The 16,225-nt window shown below is 44.0% G+C and overlaps 1 protein-coding gene across 4 annotated transcripts in view; it reads right to left on the bottom strand.

Annotated features, from left to right (window-relative positions):
• The window catches only part of SPAG1 (sperm associated antigen 1), a 70,774-nt gene that overhangs the window by 24,883 nt on the left and 29,666 nt on the right, over positions 1–16,225 (bottom strand). For all 4 annotated transcript variants that reach the window (XM_030553572.1, XM_030553571.1, XM_030553573.1 and 1 more), the window contains 2 exons: positions 15,870–15,969; positions 12,888–13,040 (listed from right to left, as the gene is read on the bottom strand). In XM_030553572.1, the coding sequence (XP_030409432.1) occupies positions 12,888–13,040; positions 15,870–15,969 (253 nt within the window). The remainder of the gene's footprint in view (positions 1–12,887; positions 13,041–15,869; positions 15,970–16,225) is intronic.

Raw genomic sequence — 16,225 nt, 5'->3', positions numbered from 1 at the left:
ACCATAAGTAGTCCAAGATAATGGGGACCGATACACCTTCGGGAATAAAGTTATGCTGGGCGCACCACTGGGATAAGCGCTTCCACTTGGCGAGATATGTCGCCCGCATGGAAGGCTTTCTGCTTCCCAGTAAGACCTGTTGCACTGGGGTGGAACAGAGCAACTCTGATTGGTTTAACCAGACAGCAGCCATGCTGTCAGGTGGAGGGACTGCAGGTCTGGGTGGTGAAGTCTGCCGAAGTCCTGTGTTATGAGGTCCGGGCAGAGTGGCAGAGGTATCGGGTCCGCTAGAGATAGGTCGAGCAGCATGGTGTACCAGTGCTGCCTCGGCCACGCCGGAGCGATCAGGATCAGCTGGGCCCTGTCCCTGCGGAGCTTGAGCAGGACTCTGTGGACTAGGGGAAAGGGTGGAAAGGCATAAAGTAGATGACCTTCCCAGGGAATTAGGAACGCGTCTGAGAGGGAGCCTGGGGAGCAAACCTGCAGGGAGCAGAACACCTGGCATTTCCTGTTCTCTCGGGAGGCAAAGACGTCTATCTGGGGAAAGCCCCACTTCCAGAATACTGAAAGGAGGATGTCCGGGCAGATGGACCACTCGTGGGACAAGAAGGACCTGCTCAGGTGATCCGCGAGAGAGTTCCGGACTCCTGGGAGAAAGGAAGCTACCAGGTCTATTGAGTGGGCTATGCAGAAGTCCCACAGTTGCATCGCCTCTTGACAAAGGGGGGAGGATCGCGTCCCTCCCTGCTTGTTTATGTAACACACGGCCATTGTGTTGTCTGTGAATACTGCAACACAACGGCCCTGTAGGTTATGCTGGAAGGTCTGGCACGCCAGTCGGACCGCTCTCAGTTTGCGGACATTGATGTGAAGCGCCAGCTCCTGAAAGGACCAAAGGCCTTGGGTGAGAAGGTGTCCTAAGTGAGCGCCCCAGCCGAGAGAGGAAGCGTCTGTTGTCAGGGACACAGAGGGCTGCGACGGATGGAACGGACGACCGGCACGTACCAGGGAGGGCATCAGCCACCAGTCGAGGGAGCCCAGAACACGTGGTGGAACCGTGATTATCATGTCTATGGCATCCCTGCATGGACGATAGACTGAGGCGAGCCAAGTCTGAAGAGGACGCATGCGCAGTCTCGCGTGCTTCGTAATGAAGGTGCACGCAGCCATGTGACCGAGGAGGCCGAGGCAGGTGTGGACAGAGGTTGTTGGGAAGTTTTGTAGTCATTGTATAAGGGAGACTATAGCCTGAAACCATGGTGGGGACAAGCTGGCCATTGCAAGATTGGAGTCCAGCATGGCCCCCATGAATTCTATCCTCTGCATAGGTAGCAGAATGGATTTGTCCAGATTGATTATCAGGCCTAGACTGGTGAATAGGGCCTTGATGACATTTACATGAGTGGTGACCTGAGCCTCGGAGGTCCCTCAAATAAGCCAGTCGTCGAGGTATGGGAAGACATGTATTCGACGACGGTGGAGGGAGGCGGCGACTACCACCATATACTTCGTGAATACCCGAGGGGCCGAGGAGAGGCCAAAGGGAAGGACCGCAAATTGGTAATGTTGACGATTCACCACAAAGCGTAGGTATCGTCTGTGCGGAGGGTAAATCGCAATGTGGAAATACGCGTCTTTCATGTTGAGAGCAGCGTACCAATCTCCGGGATCCAGGGAAGGGATGATGGTTCCCAGAGATACCATGCGGAACTTGAACTTTCTCATGAATTTGTTCAATCCTCGCAGGTCCAGGATAGGCCGGAGGATTTCCTAATTCCCTTTTGCCTTGGGAATTAGGAAATACCTGGAATAGAACCCTTTGCCTCTTAATTCCTCCGGAACCTCCTCTATAGCTCCCATCGCAAGGAGCCTCGAAACCTCCTGCAGAAGGAGTTGCTCGTGAGAGGAGTCCCTGAAGAGGGACGAGGAGGGAGGGTGGGAAGGTGGGGTTGAAACAAACTGAAGACGGTAGCCACATTCCACCGTGTGGAGGACCCAACGGTCCGAAGTCAGCTGGGACCACGCAGGGAGGAATGCAGCAAGGCGGTTGGCGAACTGAAAAGGATCCTGGGAGGTCATTGGTACAGTGCTCTCGGGCGCACCCTCAAAAGTTTGGCTTCGGTCCCACCGGTGGCTTGGTGTGACCGGAATTGTTACCCCCGAGGTCCAGACTGTCGCCTGCGAGAGGTCCGACCTCGCCTTCTGGTGAAGTCTTGCCTTGGGCGAGGCAGGGGGTAGGTGTGCTGAGGTTGTGACCGGAAAGATCGTCTTTGAGTCTGCGGCATATGCATTCCCAGCGAACGCATAATTACACAATTGTCCTTCAGACTCTGTAGCCGAGGGTCCGTCTTCTGGGAGAAGAGGCCCTGGCCACCAAAAGGTAGGTCCTGTATAGTGTACTGAAGTTCAGCTGGCAGGCCTGACACTTGCAGCCACGATATACGCCGCATGGCAATTCCAGAGGCGACAGTTCTAGCTGCCGAATCGGCGGCATTCAGCAAGGCCTGGAGGGAGGTCTGCGCAACTTTCTTCCCTTCCTCCAGGAGAGCTGTGAATTCCTGGCGGGAGTCCTGCGGGACGAGCTCTGCAAACTTCCCTATTGCCTCCCAGGTGTTGTAGCTGTACCTACTCAGGAGGGCTTGCTGGTTCACCACCCTGAGTTGGAGGTATCATAACCTTAGTCCCAGATTTGGACCTTAGCATCCAAAATATGGGGGTTAGCATGAAAACCTCCAAGCTTAGTTACCAGCTTGAACCTGGTACCTGCTGCCACCACCCAAAAAATTAGAGTGTTTTGGGGCACTCTGGTCCCCCTGAAAAACCTTCCCTGGGGACCCCAAGACCCAAATCCCTTGAGTCTCACAACAAAGGGAAATAATCCTTTTTCCCTTCCCCCCTCCAGGTGCTCCTGGAGAGATACACAGACACAAGCTCTGTGAAACTACACAGAGAGACTCCCCCTCTCTGTTCCCGGTCCTGGAACAAAAAGGACTTTCCTATTCCCCCAGAGGGAATGCAAAATCAGGCTAGCAAATCCAACCCACACACAGATCTCCCCTGATTTCTTCCTCCCACCAATTCCCTGGTGAGTCCAGACTCAATTTCCCTGAAGTAAAGAAAAACTCCAACAGGTCTTAAAAGAAAGCTTTATATAAAAAAGAAAGAAAAAATACAAATAGTCTCTCTGTATTAAGATAACACAATACAGGGCAATTTCTTAAAAGAATATTGAATAAACAGCCTTATTCAAAAAGAATACAAATCAAAGCACTCCAGCACTTATATTCATGCAAATACCAAAGAAAATAAACCATATAACTTACTATCTGATCTCTTGGTCCTTACACTTAGAAACAAAAGATTAGAAAACAGAACTACTTCTCCAAAGCTCAGAGAAAGCAGGCAGACAGAAACAAAAGACCTCTTACACAAACTTCCCTCCACCCAAAGTTGAAAAAATCCGGTTTCCTGATTGGTTCTCTGGTCAGGTGTTTCAGGTGAAAGAGACATTAACCCTTAGCTATCTGTTTATGACAGGAGGCCTCCCGCGGAATAGATCTTTCTCCCCAACAAATCCATTCGCCTGGCCTCCCTTGATTTAGGAGCAGGGGCTTGCTGGCCATGGCGCTCCCGTTCATTGACGGATTGAACAACCAATGAACAAGGAGGGGGATGTAATACACAGGTACTTGTACCCTTTGGAAGGTACCATGTATTTACGTTCAACCCCTCTGGCTGTGGGCGGTATGGATGCCGGGGATTGCCAGATGGTATCCGCTCTAGCCTGGATCGAGCGGATGAAGGGGAGAGCCACCCTGGTTGGAGTCTCCGCTGACAGTATACTGACAACTGGGTCGTCCACCTCAGGAACTTCCTCTACGGGCAAGTTGATATTGAGGGCGACGCGGCGCAGAAGGTCCTGGTGTGACCTGAGGTCGATTGGGGGCGGTCCAGATGTAGACGTCCCCACCACCGCTTCATCCGGGGAAGAAGAGGATGAAACCCCGGGGACAAGCGGGTCTTGGATCGACTCCTGGTCTTGGGGGATGTCCTGAGGCGGCAGATCTTGTGGGTCTGGTACATGGGCTGGAGGTTCCTCCGTACCCGCCGGGGGAGGTCTGCTCACCATGGTCTCTGGCGCCCGATGCTCAGAAGGGCCGGAGCGCGGTGGTATATGTGGATCACCTTGGGTTTGGTGGTAGGCCCAAGGTGTCCAAAAGGGCCACTGATGAGGTCCCTGGTGGTTATCCGAATCCCCATATGATGCAGTTGTCTGCATGGGAGGAGATCGACGTATGACGAGACGGCCACAGGGGGGCAGAGACCGTTTGATATGGGTCTCTGCGTCCACTCGAACCATCCCTACGTGGTGCCGGAGAACGGTACCGAGAGTTGTGACGGTGCCAGGAGTGGGACCAGGACCTGCGACGAGCACATTGCCAGGAGGTCGACCGGTGCCTGGAATCGCCGTGCGGAGAGCGGCTGAAAGAGGTACGGTGCCGCAAGAGGTGCCGAGATCTGGAGCAGTGCCAATAGTATCTGGATGGCGACCGGGACCTCAAACGGTGCCGCGAGTACGACCGGTACCTCGATGGGGAACGGTACCGGGACTGCGAGCGGCTGCGGGACCGGGATCGATGACAGGACCGGGAGTGCCTGTGGGACCTGGATCGGGACCGGCGGCGTTCCATGGTACCGAGCAAAGAAGGTCTCATGAGGGCCGGCTTGCCTATTGACTGAGGGACCCGCACCGGTGGCGCCGGGGGTTGAGGCAGCTCAGGCTCCGTCAAGGCAATCAAGTCCCGTGCCATGGAGAACATCTCCGGAGTGGAGGGCACAATAAGCTCAACCACGGTGCGTGCCGGGGAGCTGTTAAGCACCAGACTCGACGGCTCTTGCGAGGCCGGAATCAACGGTGCAGAGGACGTCGGTGCCGCGGCAGTTGACGATGCCGGGTGGTCCGACTTGGCTAAGCGCTCAGACTGCGGTGTAGATATAGCAGCCGCAGGAGGCTTGTGCTTCTTGCTCCGTGGTGAGAGCGAATGGTGCCGGGTAGGAGCTTGGGCCGGTGATGGTTGGTGTCGAGGAGCCTTCACTGTTGGCGTGCGCTCCGGTGCCGAAGAGGCACTTGTTCGCGGTGCTGAAGACTGGGGAGTCAACGCTGCCTCCATCAGGAGTTGTTTCAGGCGAATGTCCCGCTCTTTTTTAGTCCGGGGCTTGAACGCCTTACAGATGCGGCACTTGTCCGTAAGATGGGACTCACCCAAGCACTTAAGACAGGAGTCGTGAGGGTCTCCTGTGGGCATCCGGCTATGACAGGCCGAGCACGGTTTGAAGCCCGGTGAACCAGGCATGGGCCCCGGTACCGGGTGAGGGGAAGGGGCTAATCCCCGATCCCTCTTAACTATTTACAATAACTATTACAAAACTAATAACTAAACACTAACTATACTAGAAGAAATCGAACTATATACACAATTACAATAGAAACGAGCGAATCGCTAGGGAGGTGGAGATCAGCTAAGCTGCGCTCCTGTGTTCCAACGACCAACACGGGCGGTAAGAAGGAACTGAGGAGCGGAGGAGCCGGCAGGCGTATATATCCGGCACCATAGCGGCGCCACTCCAGGGGGCACCCTGCTGGCCCACCGAGTGTTGCTAGAGTAAAAATCTCTGACGAACATGCACGCGGCGCGCGCACACCTAACTGGAATGGATATGAGTAAGCACTCGAAGAAGAACACATTGTTTACATCAATAGTTAACATATATTTCAAGGGACCATTCAAGGTGAACTGACTCATTAACACCTCTCCAGTCATGGGGTAGAAGGGAAGCTGGGGGGTTTAGTAGGTTATAGATTGTTATAATAGGCCATAAATCCAGTGACTTTACTCAGTCCATGAGTTTTAGCCTCTAGCAAAAGTTATGAATTTATGCTCCCAGGTTCATCTTTGGAAGGTGTTGTGCAGATTTCCTTTGAGGGTAAGGCCTGAGAGGTCAGCAGTTGAGCGATTGCTTTGTGAAAAGTGTTCACCCACAGGTGATATGATGTTCTTGTCTTTTATCATTTTTCTGTGTGAGTTCATTTGAGAGCCTAGTGACAGTCTTGTTTCACCCACATAGTGGTTATTGGGGCATTCAGTGAACTGGATAAGGTATGTCATATGTTGTGATAGATGGGCAAGGACCCATGGATCTCGAAAGGTGTTTTGTGGGAGATGCTGATCATTGAGCAGTGAAGATATGTCTACAGGTTTTGCACCTGTTGTTCTGGTAGGGCTGAGTTGGTGTTTCCTGATCTGTGGGGAGGTTGCTCCTGATGCTGAGCTTGGAGGGGTTATTTGAAGGCCAGAAGGAGTTCAGGAAAGATTTCCTTTTGGATGTGGACCCCATCAAGTATGGAGTATAACTGTTGGGAATCCATATGGTGTATCATCAGTGTGGGGCAATAAGTGACAACTAGAGGTCTAGAGGTGTGTGGTTGGAAGAGATTTTATTTCTATATTGAAGCAGGTTCTCTCAAGTATGTGGGGGCCTATTCCATGATGCAATCCACTTTGTTTGGTGAAGGCAGTTTTAAGTGCATTGAGGTTTGTATCCTGGACTTTCCTCGGAGCATATTCTGCAGTATCTGAGTGCCTGGCTGTACATAAGATTTCTTGGTGTGTTCGGGGAATTTACTGGATCTGTGAAATTAGTTGTAGCCATCCGTGGGTTTCTTCTATATAGTTGTCTGTAGGGTGCTGAAGGTCATCATGGTTTCCAGGAATTTGATGCTAATGTGGGAGTATTTTAGAAAAAGTATAATCGATGGGTGGGAGTGGTTGAAGTTGTAGTGGACATCTATGAGGGAGTCTAGGTCATCTGTCCAGAAGATTAAAATATCATGTATCTCAGATATATCATTGGTTTCATGGTGCATCTGTCCAGAAATTCTTCTTCAAGGTGACCCAAGAAAAGAATAGAGAACAGAAAAAGATGACAACGACTCAAGGATTCCAAATCAACCACAGCCAGTCACTGCAACTAATGGACAGCCAGATGATCAAGCTCTTAGATGTTTGGGTCATGTAATTAGAAACCAGTATGATTCAGAGACATGCAACAGACTGATACATACTGAATGTCAAAGATAGCCTAATAGTGTAAATATTGTATATGGTAGGAATGGTAGGGGGAAATGTAACAGAACACTCTTCTGTATTATATTGTTCAGCCACTACGTGGCAATGTGTGTTAAATACCTTATTTAAACAAACCTCAGCCATACCTGAGAGAGTATTAAAGAATCTTATGATGAATACATCTGGTATGTATATGCAAGCTCATTCATACTGGCCAGCAAATAGAGACCTGTCATGGCATAAATCCTCACTCTGAACCTTAGCATCCAAAAGATGGGGTACCAGCATGAATTCCTCTAAGCTTAATTACCAGCTTAGAACCTGTAGCACTGCCACCAACCAGGAATTACAGTGGCTGGTACACTCTGGTCCCCCCAAAACCTTGCCCGGGGACCCCCAAGACCCAGACCCTCTGATCTTAACACAAGGAAAGTAAACCCTTTCCCCCACCATTGCTTCTCCCAGGCTTCCCCTCCTGGGTTACCCTGGAAGATCACTGTGATTCAAACTCCTTGAATTTTTAAACAGAGAGGAAAATTCACCTTCCCCCCTCCTTCTCTCTCCCCCTCCCAGACTCTCCCTGAGAGAGAAAGTAATCCTAACACAGAGAGAAATTAACCTCTCTCTCCCCCTTCCCTCCTTTCTCCCCACCAATTCCCTGGTGAATCCAGACCGCGTCCCCTGGGGTCTAACACCAGAATAAAAAAAAACAATCAGGTTCTTAAACAAGAAAAACTTTTAATTAAAGAAAGAACAAAGGTAAAAATTATCTTTGTAAATTTAAGATGGAATAGGTACAGGGTCTTTCAGCTACAGACACTGGGAATACCTTCCCAGCCTAAGTATACAAGTACAAATTAAAATCCTTTCAGCAAAATACACATTTGAACTCCTCTCAGCCAAATACACATTTGCAAATAAAGAAGACAAACATAAGCCTAGCTCGCCTTATCTACTTAATACTTACTATTCTGAACTTATAAGAGCTTGTATCAGAGAGATTGGAGAGAAACCTGGTTGCAAGTCTGGTCCCTCTGAGCCCCCAGAGTGAACAACCACCAAAATCTAACCGCACACACAAAAACTTCCCTCCCTCAAGATTTGAAATTATCCTGTCCCCTGATTGGTCCTCTGGTCAGGTGACAGCCAGGCTCACTGATCTTGTTAACCCTTTACAGACAAAAGAGATATGAAGTACTTCTGTTCTATTAACTCTTACTTATCTGTTTATGACAAGACCAAATTCACGGCCATGAAAAATGTGACATGGACCACGCATAAAATCTGGTCTTTTGTGTACTGGGGGTCCTGACCCAAAAGGTGGGTGGCAAGACTAATGTGGGGGATTGCGGTATTGCTACCCTTACTTCTGCGCAGAAGTAAGAATGGCAATACCATACTATACCATGCCACTCTTACCTCTGTGCTGGCGGCAGAGCTGCCTTCAGAGCTGGGTGTCTGGCCAGATGCAACTACTCTCCAGCCACCCAGCTCTGAAGGCAGCACAGAAAGGTGGCAATGCCACATTGCCCCTACAATAGCCTTCCGACCTTCTTTTGGGTCGGGACCCCCAGTTTGGGAAACACTTACTTAAAAGCTTTACATATTTATATTTTGCCATTTTAAAAATACATAGGATAAATGGACACAAATCAGACATTAGGAATGGCAATATACAAAAACCTGTAGGAGAGCACTTCAACCTCCCTGGCCACACTATAGCAGACCTTAAGGTGGCCATCCTGCAGCAAAAAAACTTCAGGACCAGACTTCAAAGAGAAACTGCTGAGCTTCAGTTCACCTGCAAATTTGACACCATCAGCTCAGGATTGAACAAAGACTGTGAATGGCTTGCCAACTACAGAACCAGTTTCTCCTCTCTTGGTTTTCAGACCTCAACTGCTAGAACAGGGCCTCATCCTCCCTGATTGAACTGACCTCATTATCTCTAGCTTGCTTGCTATCATATATATACCTGCCCCTGGAAATTTCCACTACATGCATCTGAGGAAGTGGGTATTCACCCACGAAAGCTCACGCTCCAAAACGTCTGTTAGTCTATAAGGTGCCACCGGATTCTTTGCTACTTTTACAGATCCAGACTAACACGGCTACCCCTCTGATACTTAAAATACATATTTATGCTTTGTTACAACCCTGTGAAATTTAAAATTTAAATATGTGAAACTCTGAAATTCATGATTTTTAAAATGCATTGACTGTGAAATTTATGAAAACGAACCATGAATTTGATAGAGCCATGTTTATACAGTATACTTTTCATACAAAAGTTTGTAACAAATTTCACCAGAAGAACTCTGCAGCTTTTAATAACTGGTATTACAGGAAACATATTGGAATTAGAGTCAATTAGAAAGAGAAGTCCATTTAGTGAATGGAAGTGCATATACACAGTCCCCATTGCCATGGCCTATAGATGCCTCACAATAATTAAAAAGGAACAGTAGAAATATCAGTCAATCCAACAGAACATTTAAAAAAAAAAACTAGCCATGGAAACCTGATGGTATGCGGTCAGTGGTAAAATGGCACTGATGAAAAGCCTCACTGAAAAGAAGCTTGCCAAACCTAGGTTCTGGAACATCATTACAGGGAAAAGTTTCCATAAGCAAGATCCTTCAAATAACAGTGCCTGCTACCACTCCTGCAGGATAACGTATCAGGACACCACAAAAAAAGTCATTCAACATATTCTAACCAACATGACAAACTCTCTTATTAATGGTGGAACTGCAAAGCAAAAATAAATAAATTGCTCACACCCTTCAATGCTTTCTTTTTGATGTACACAGATAATCTCAAAGTTTTATTTTAACAATGCTGCTTGTCTTTTACATGACTTAATAGGAACCTCAGGACCTGAGCTCTATATTTGCTTGTAAGATTTTTGGAGGACCTGGTTATTTAGGCCAGCCTCAGAAGATAGCCTGAATAAGATTCCCCTTCACCTAAGGGTGAAAGAACAGCAGATTAGTCAGCTTCCTGGGATATCACCAGTCAGATCCCGCTGAGGACCTTAAAAAGTTCTCCAATAAAAACAGGAAGCCAGGACCTGATATTCCTAATATAAAAGACATGCAGAAAAATATTTTTAAATGACATTTTTGAGGTTATCCCTTTACATCAAAAAGGAACAGGAAAGGTAGAAATGCCACCTTTTTTCCTTTGCAATTCACTTCTTAAACTGTTTCTTTTAAAACTGTTTCTCTTTTTCACTGAAACTGAGTACACCTCTACCCTGATATAACGCTGTCCTCAGGAGCCAAAATATCCTACCGCGTTATAGGTGAAACCGCGTTATATCGAACTAGCTTTGATCCACTGGAGGGTGCAGCCCCGCCCCCCCCGAGCACTGTTTTACCATGTTATATCCAAATTCGTGTTCTATCAGGTCACCTTATATCGTTGTAGAGGTGTATTTTCTTTATTTGATCAGCTATTTAAATTGAATTTAGAAATGATAAAATTTTAAAATAAATTGTATTTAAACTTGCGCAAGAGGGCTATACTCTAAAAACAAAATCTGAAAGCCAAAAATGAATTACCCGCAAAGGAGGAGAAGGAAGAAGCAGCTGAAATAAGATGATGGGTTGCCAGGGAGGAAAGAGTAATGAGTAGTGAAGCTAAAAGCATAAGGAAGGCCTAGAAAGGAAAAAAGGGGAAAATGTTAAGGAAGAAAAAATAGGAAGCTTAAACCCTATGTAAGTTACAAGAACGTCAATCAGGAAATTTCTAAAGTACCCGTTTATAAATAAAAGATAGTGATACAGGAGGTAAAACCATGTACACCAATTGCTTGACATCTGTAATTTCACCACACCAGGAACTCATCTAGTACCAGATGTAGACACTGATGTACTGGCAAGTTTACTCTACAGTTAAAGATAACATCCTTTACAGAAAATGTTAACCTAAGATCCCTTCTGGTGTACATACACCTACAGGTAGAAGTTAAAGTTACCATTCACTTTTCAAGAAGCATAGGAAATAACCTCAATGCTCCGTCCGTCCCTCTTTATAAAACAGGTTCTAATACTGAAGGTTGAATATATGTGGGCTATTGCTCAATGCATACTGGCTTCTCTGTTCTCATACACAATATTTAAAGGAGAAAAAAGCAAATACAGTTCTGTGATTCATAGAATTACTATAAGTTAAAAGAAATGTAAGTATGACAATGTTTGAAGTATCAAGCAAAATTCTATACAGTTGCTATAAATATAATTACAGAAATTAATGATCTGAAGTTGGCAGCAAGAATGATGGAGGTTTGAAACTATTACAAAGGTTAGAAAAATTATTTTTCTTAGACTATACACTGTGTAGACAGTGACTATTGCTAGTATTATCTCACCTGGTAGCAAACCCAAAAGTTAAGAAAGGGAGCAAACTGAAGCCCCACATAAAAAAGTAAAGCCCTTTAAACATAGTTGTAGTTTAAAAAAAAAATGACTCTAAAATCACTGAGGTTCCAAGTATATACCCTCTCAGTAACTCCCATATTTAATCTGTCCAGTATTCGAATATCAATAACTAATTCCTTTTTTCAAAAGTGATGCTACACTCACGAGGTGTATGACGTACAAATCTTATACTGTGGAAAAAATATTGTTACCCAAACACAAATACAACTCCCCAGAGTTCCATCTCGCTTTTACTGCTGGCAGCCACATGTAGAACATGCTAAACATTTTAGTATTTATGAATTTGGTCTTGAATGTAAGGGGCACTTAAGTTCTATGGCAAGAGATTGAGATTCTCTCTTGTATGCTTCAGTGTTAAATGGATGACCAATGCAGACACTGAAATGAAAGAGTTTAGCAGACCACTAACTTAGAGATCTTACTGTCAAGACTATCATGTGAAATTATTGTTCTACTCCAGACTAAGATAGCATTTTGTCATCTAATACAAGAATAAAGGTTTGTACACCCAAGTATTAAGGGCAAAATTCTCACAGAGCCATAGGGAAAATCTCAGCTTTAACATTTTGCTCTCCACATATACATGCATCTCTCATTGAGGTCAGCAGAGTAGAGAGAGGACAATATTGAGAGTTGATATCTGCCATGCAGAACTTGCAGGAGATTTCTGCATTCGGTTATAAAATTAAAATCACATAGAAAAGGGTGAAATATCCAGCACAAAACATGAAATTTTGCTGACATGGATTAAGACCAAATCTTTAATATACTCTCAGGGAAGCAGCATAAGCCACTAATAAGCTACTGTTGACAAGTGGTAGCACAGTGAAACTTAATAGAATGTTGATCTCTGTGCAGGCTAGATGTCAAACATTAGCCTGACACTTCAGGGATCAGGAATCCTACAAGTTTCATTCTGCTGCTGCCCTCACACTGACCAAAACACAGAAGGAATTAAAAAGAAATGGGGAAAGCACAGAACAAGAGAGGAGGAACAATACAGCGTGGGTAGTGGAAAAATAACAGAACAGTAGAGGAAAAAAGATGGTATATTCACAGGTGCTGAAAGCAAAAGAAAAGTCCACCCTTCAAGTTTAGATTCATGGTTTAATTGTAGAGTGAATACAATCAATGGGAAATGATGTTACTTTGAACATAATTAAGAACAAACAACTGATGTTTCTATATATACTTCTAACTCTGAGGCACATAGAGGAGAGGGAGAAGATAAAGGAAAACAAATAAAATAAAATATAAAATCCTATTTTTCCATTCAGCATCTTATAAGAACACAAAAGCCACAAATTGAGGTTACCTATTAACACTGTCATTTGCTGCCTGGATCCCACTGTCTATCTGTAGAACCATTTTATAATCAACATACGCCTGCCGATATCGCTCCATGGACTCGTATGCCATTGCCCGTCGCAGAAGAGGTTTAAGGGAAAATGGATGAAGTTCCAGAGCTCTTGAGAATACAAAAGAAAAAAGATTACAAGCAGTGCAGGGCTGAAAACAGAATTGTCACGTAAACCTAATGAAGCTATTCAATGATATAAAGAACTATACATAGTATGTCCATTATTTCATTTTGGGGTTATCTTAACAAAATAGGAAAGCAGATCTGGAGTGGTTTATTAGCAACTAAAAAAACCCAAAATGGGATTGCAGCCATGTACATGCTAGCATATTTTATTATAATATATTCAACTTAAATTTGTTAACTCAGTCTAGTAACCTACTTCTTCCACAGTGAACATATTTAAGGCCTGCCATACTTAATAGAATCTTAATGTGGTTATTCTGCTTAATCTTAATGGGATGATTATTCTGTTTAAATGGTGCCTAGATCTGTGTGGATCTTATGAATTTATGCTTGTTCTGTCTGCTTGTTCCTTTAATAGCTTTCAGTTCCTCAGTAGTTGTAAAACATGAAGAAAATATTTAGCAATAGTACAAGTAGTACACAACTGCCTGTTGGCTGTGAGCAACTGAGGTTAGCATACAAGGAAAAAACTGACTGTTTTGGCAGGATGTCTCCCAGATAACACTGCTGCTGATGCGGTCAGGCAGCAAGCTCAGTCTCTAGTGCAGCACTAGTATTACTTCTAAGTGACATGATGGGCTCACAAAAGCACAAAATGCCCACAAAAGCATTATTATTTAAAAAGTGTCTTTTGTTAATGGAACAATAGAGGTATTGCGATTTAGAGGATTCTAGGCAGCTAGCTGTTATATATATACAGGAGTACATATCTTATCTAAATAATGAACACAGTTATGTTTAAAAGCTTCCAAGATCCCTTCTATTGCTAAGTACTGTTTAGAATAGCAATTATGCATCACTCCATAGTACTACTAAAGCTCAACTACTGCTTTTAACTTTTTTAACCTTGAGAACGCTAACTAATTTTCAGGTTCATAACACCTAAGAATTTGGTGTAAACTAAAGGGTAGATACAAAGTCAGGTGGAAGGGGTGCATTTCTTGGGGACTACCAGCATCTGGGAGATGAAGCTAGCCAGCATGCATTTTCAGGGTATAGCTGGAGGGTAATGTTAGTCAGGTGACAGGTTATGCCATAGCAGTAATATGAGGAAGTGGAAGCTAGTATAAGGGAGCTACATCCTGATTTCCACAGACGAAGGGTAAATTACTCCAAATCAGGACCCTTATGGGGAAGAGGAGCTAAGAGGATTCCTGGAAGCCTCTCAAGAAACAAATATTAGAAGACAAATGTGTAAAACATTTTTGGGGTGGTTTTTTTTACATCAAGAATACAAGCACTATGCCATCCATAGCCTTGCTGAAGTCAATCATTATCAAACCTTACCCATTTCTGTTGTGCTGCCTACAGCAAATCCACTTGACATTTTGTTTTTAATATTGTTTCTATTTCCCATTCTTCCTAACTTCTGTCTATTTGCTGTCTCTGCTCATTGTGGCAGGAACCATACCTCTCTGTCTATATAGAAAGTGTATAGCATATTATGGGTAGTACCATAAATTAATACTATACTGATGATGATGATGATATAGGTTTCCACTCAGAGAGAATACAAAACACAGGTTCACAGTATAGTTTTCAATGGCAGAGTTATAGTCAAAGAAACAGAACAAGCAATTTACTGCTATAATTTTGTAACTTTATTTGGTCAGTAAATGTCTGTCTTTTACAACTATCTTATATCTTCACTAATTACAATAAAGTTTAAATTATGCAGAGTATTAGAAAGTGTATGAAAAAAACCTTTCATTCTAAGAAAACTCCTAAAGCAGATGGTAAACTATATACAATATGTTGGCAGCTTAATTAATAAAAATGAAAAGCTAAATCTATATTATATCCAGTTATTAATATTTTTATACTCTAGTTGCGTATATGTCACATTCTGGGGTGCAATCCAGACCAGTGAAGAGTTCTGTCACCTCTTATCCTATAACCCCATGCCTCACAATGCCTTGTTACTATGACTCTCTGCCTGGGACACCCATTGTCAGCAACAAGCATGCACTCATGTCAACATATTGGGCAGCCCTAGTCCAATGCTTTGGATCCTGGAGCCTCCTGGCAAGGCAACTCCACACTCTCCACAGGTCTGGATTGCACTCCAGAACGTTACAGCTTTGCATTACAAAAGAGGAAATTTGTTTGGCCTTATACACATTAATCACTCTTATGAAATTCAACAGAAATTTTAGGAAAAACAGTAATAACTTCAATGTGGTTTTTTTGGAGGGGGAGATTAAGGGTACCTGACCTTCAGCCAAAGGTGCCGTAAAACAACGCACCATAAGTAAACAGCAGAATTCTAGCTCAGTTTCTGAACACAATTGTAACACAGATTGTGAATATGTTGAGTGTACATGCAAAACAATTTCTACGGTAAACATGCTTTAAAACAGTTTCAAACAAGGTTGTCAGTCCTAGGGTGAAAAGAGACTACATATAAATAACTAACTATGGAGCATTCAAAAACTGTTCAGTAAAGAGCCTGTTTTCATTTAACATTAACATTTTGTTCATTTAAGTCTTCCATGCATTTCTATGTACATTTGGGAAGATCTAATTGTCTTTACACATCAACTTATACAATATTCTTAAAATTACCTCTCCCCTAGTAGTGAGTGATTCATAACATATTTTAACAGATAAAGATTCCTGTCAATATGACAAGAAACTAGCCCTTCCTTAGAATGACTCAGTTAAAATAGTATTTTAATAATGAGAAACTGATTTAAAATGTTTAATCATCAATAGGAATGCTGTTTCCCTACAAGAAAGAATGCTGTTTACCTGTTACAGTCTTGAATGCAGTCACTGCAGTTGCCTTCTTTAAGGTAACATGCTGCTCTATTTGAATACAAGATACTTAGATCATCTCCACTTTGCACTCCTAAAATTATATGCAAGTACAATGAAAGTTCATTATTTAAATATCACTGAATTACAATTAAAAAAAGACTATAGTATGTTCTGAGTTACACTGCACTGCTGCAGTTTGCTGATGATGCAAAGCTTCAAGCAGCTTTTGTTTATTCAGTATGTCACCTACAATACATATAATTATTCTAGTACGTAAACATATGCAAACATCACTGTCACAAAGAATTATCAATCTTTCCATTCATTTCACTCTATTGTACCTTTTG

The sequence above is a fragment of the Gopherus evgoodei genome, chromosome 2 (assembly GCF_007399415.2).
Source record: "Gopherus evgoodei ecotype Sinaloan lineage chromosome 2, rGopEvg1_v1.p, whole genome shotgun sequence".
Classification (NCBI taxonomy): Eukaryota; Metazoa; Chordata; order Testudines; family Testudinidae; genus Gopherus; species Gopherus evgoodei.
This window is presented reverse-complemented; position numbering and strand designations above follow the sequence as displayed.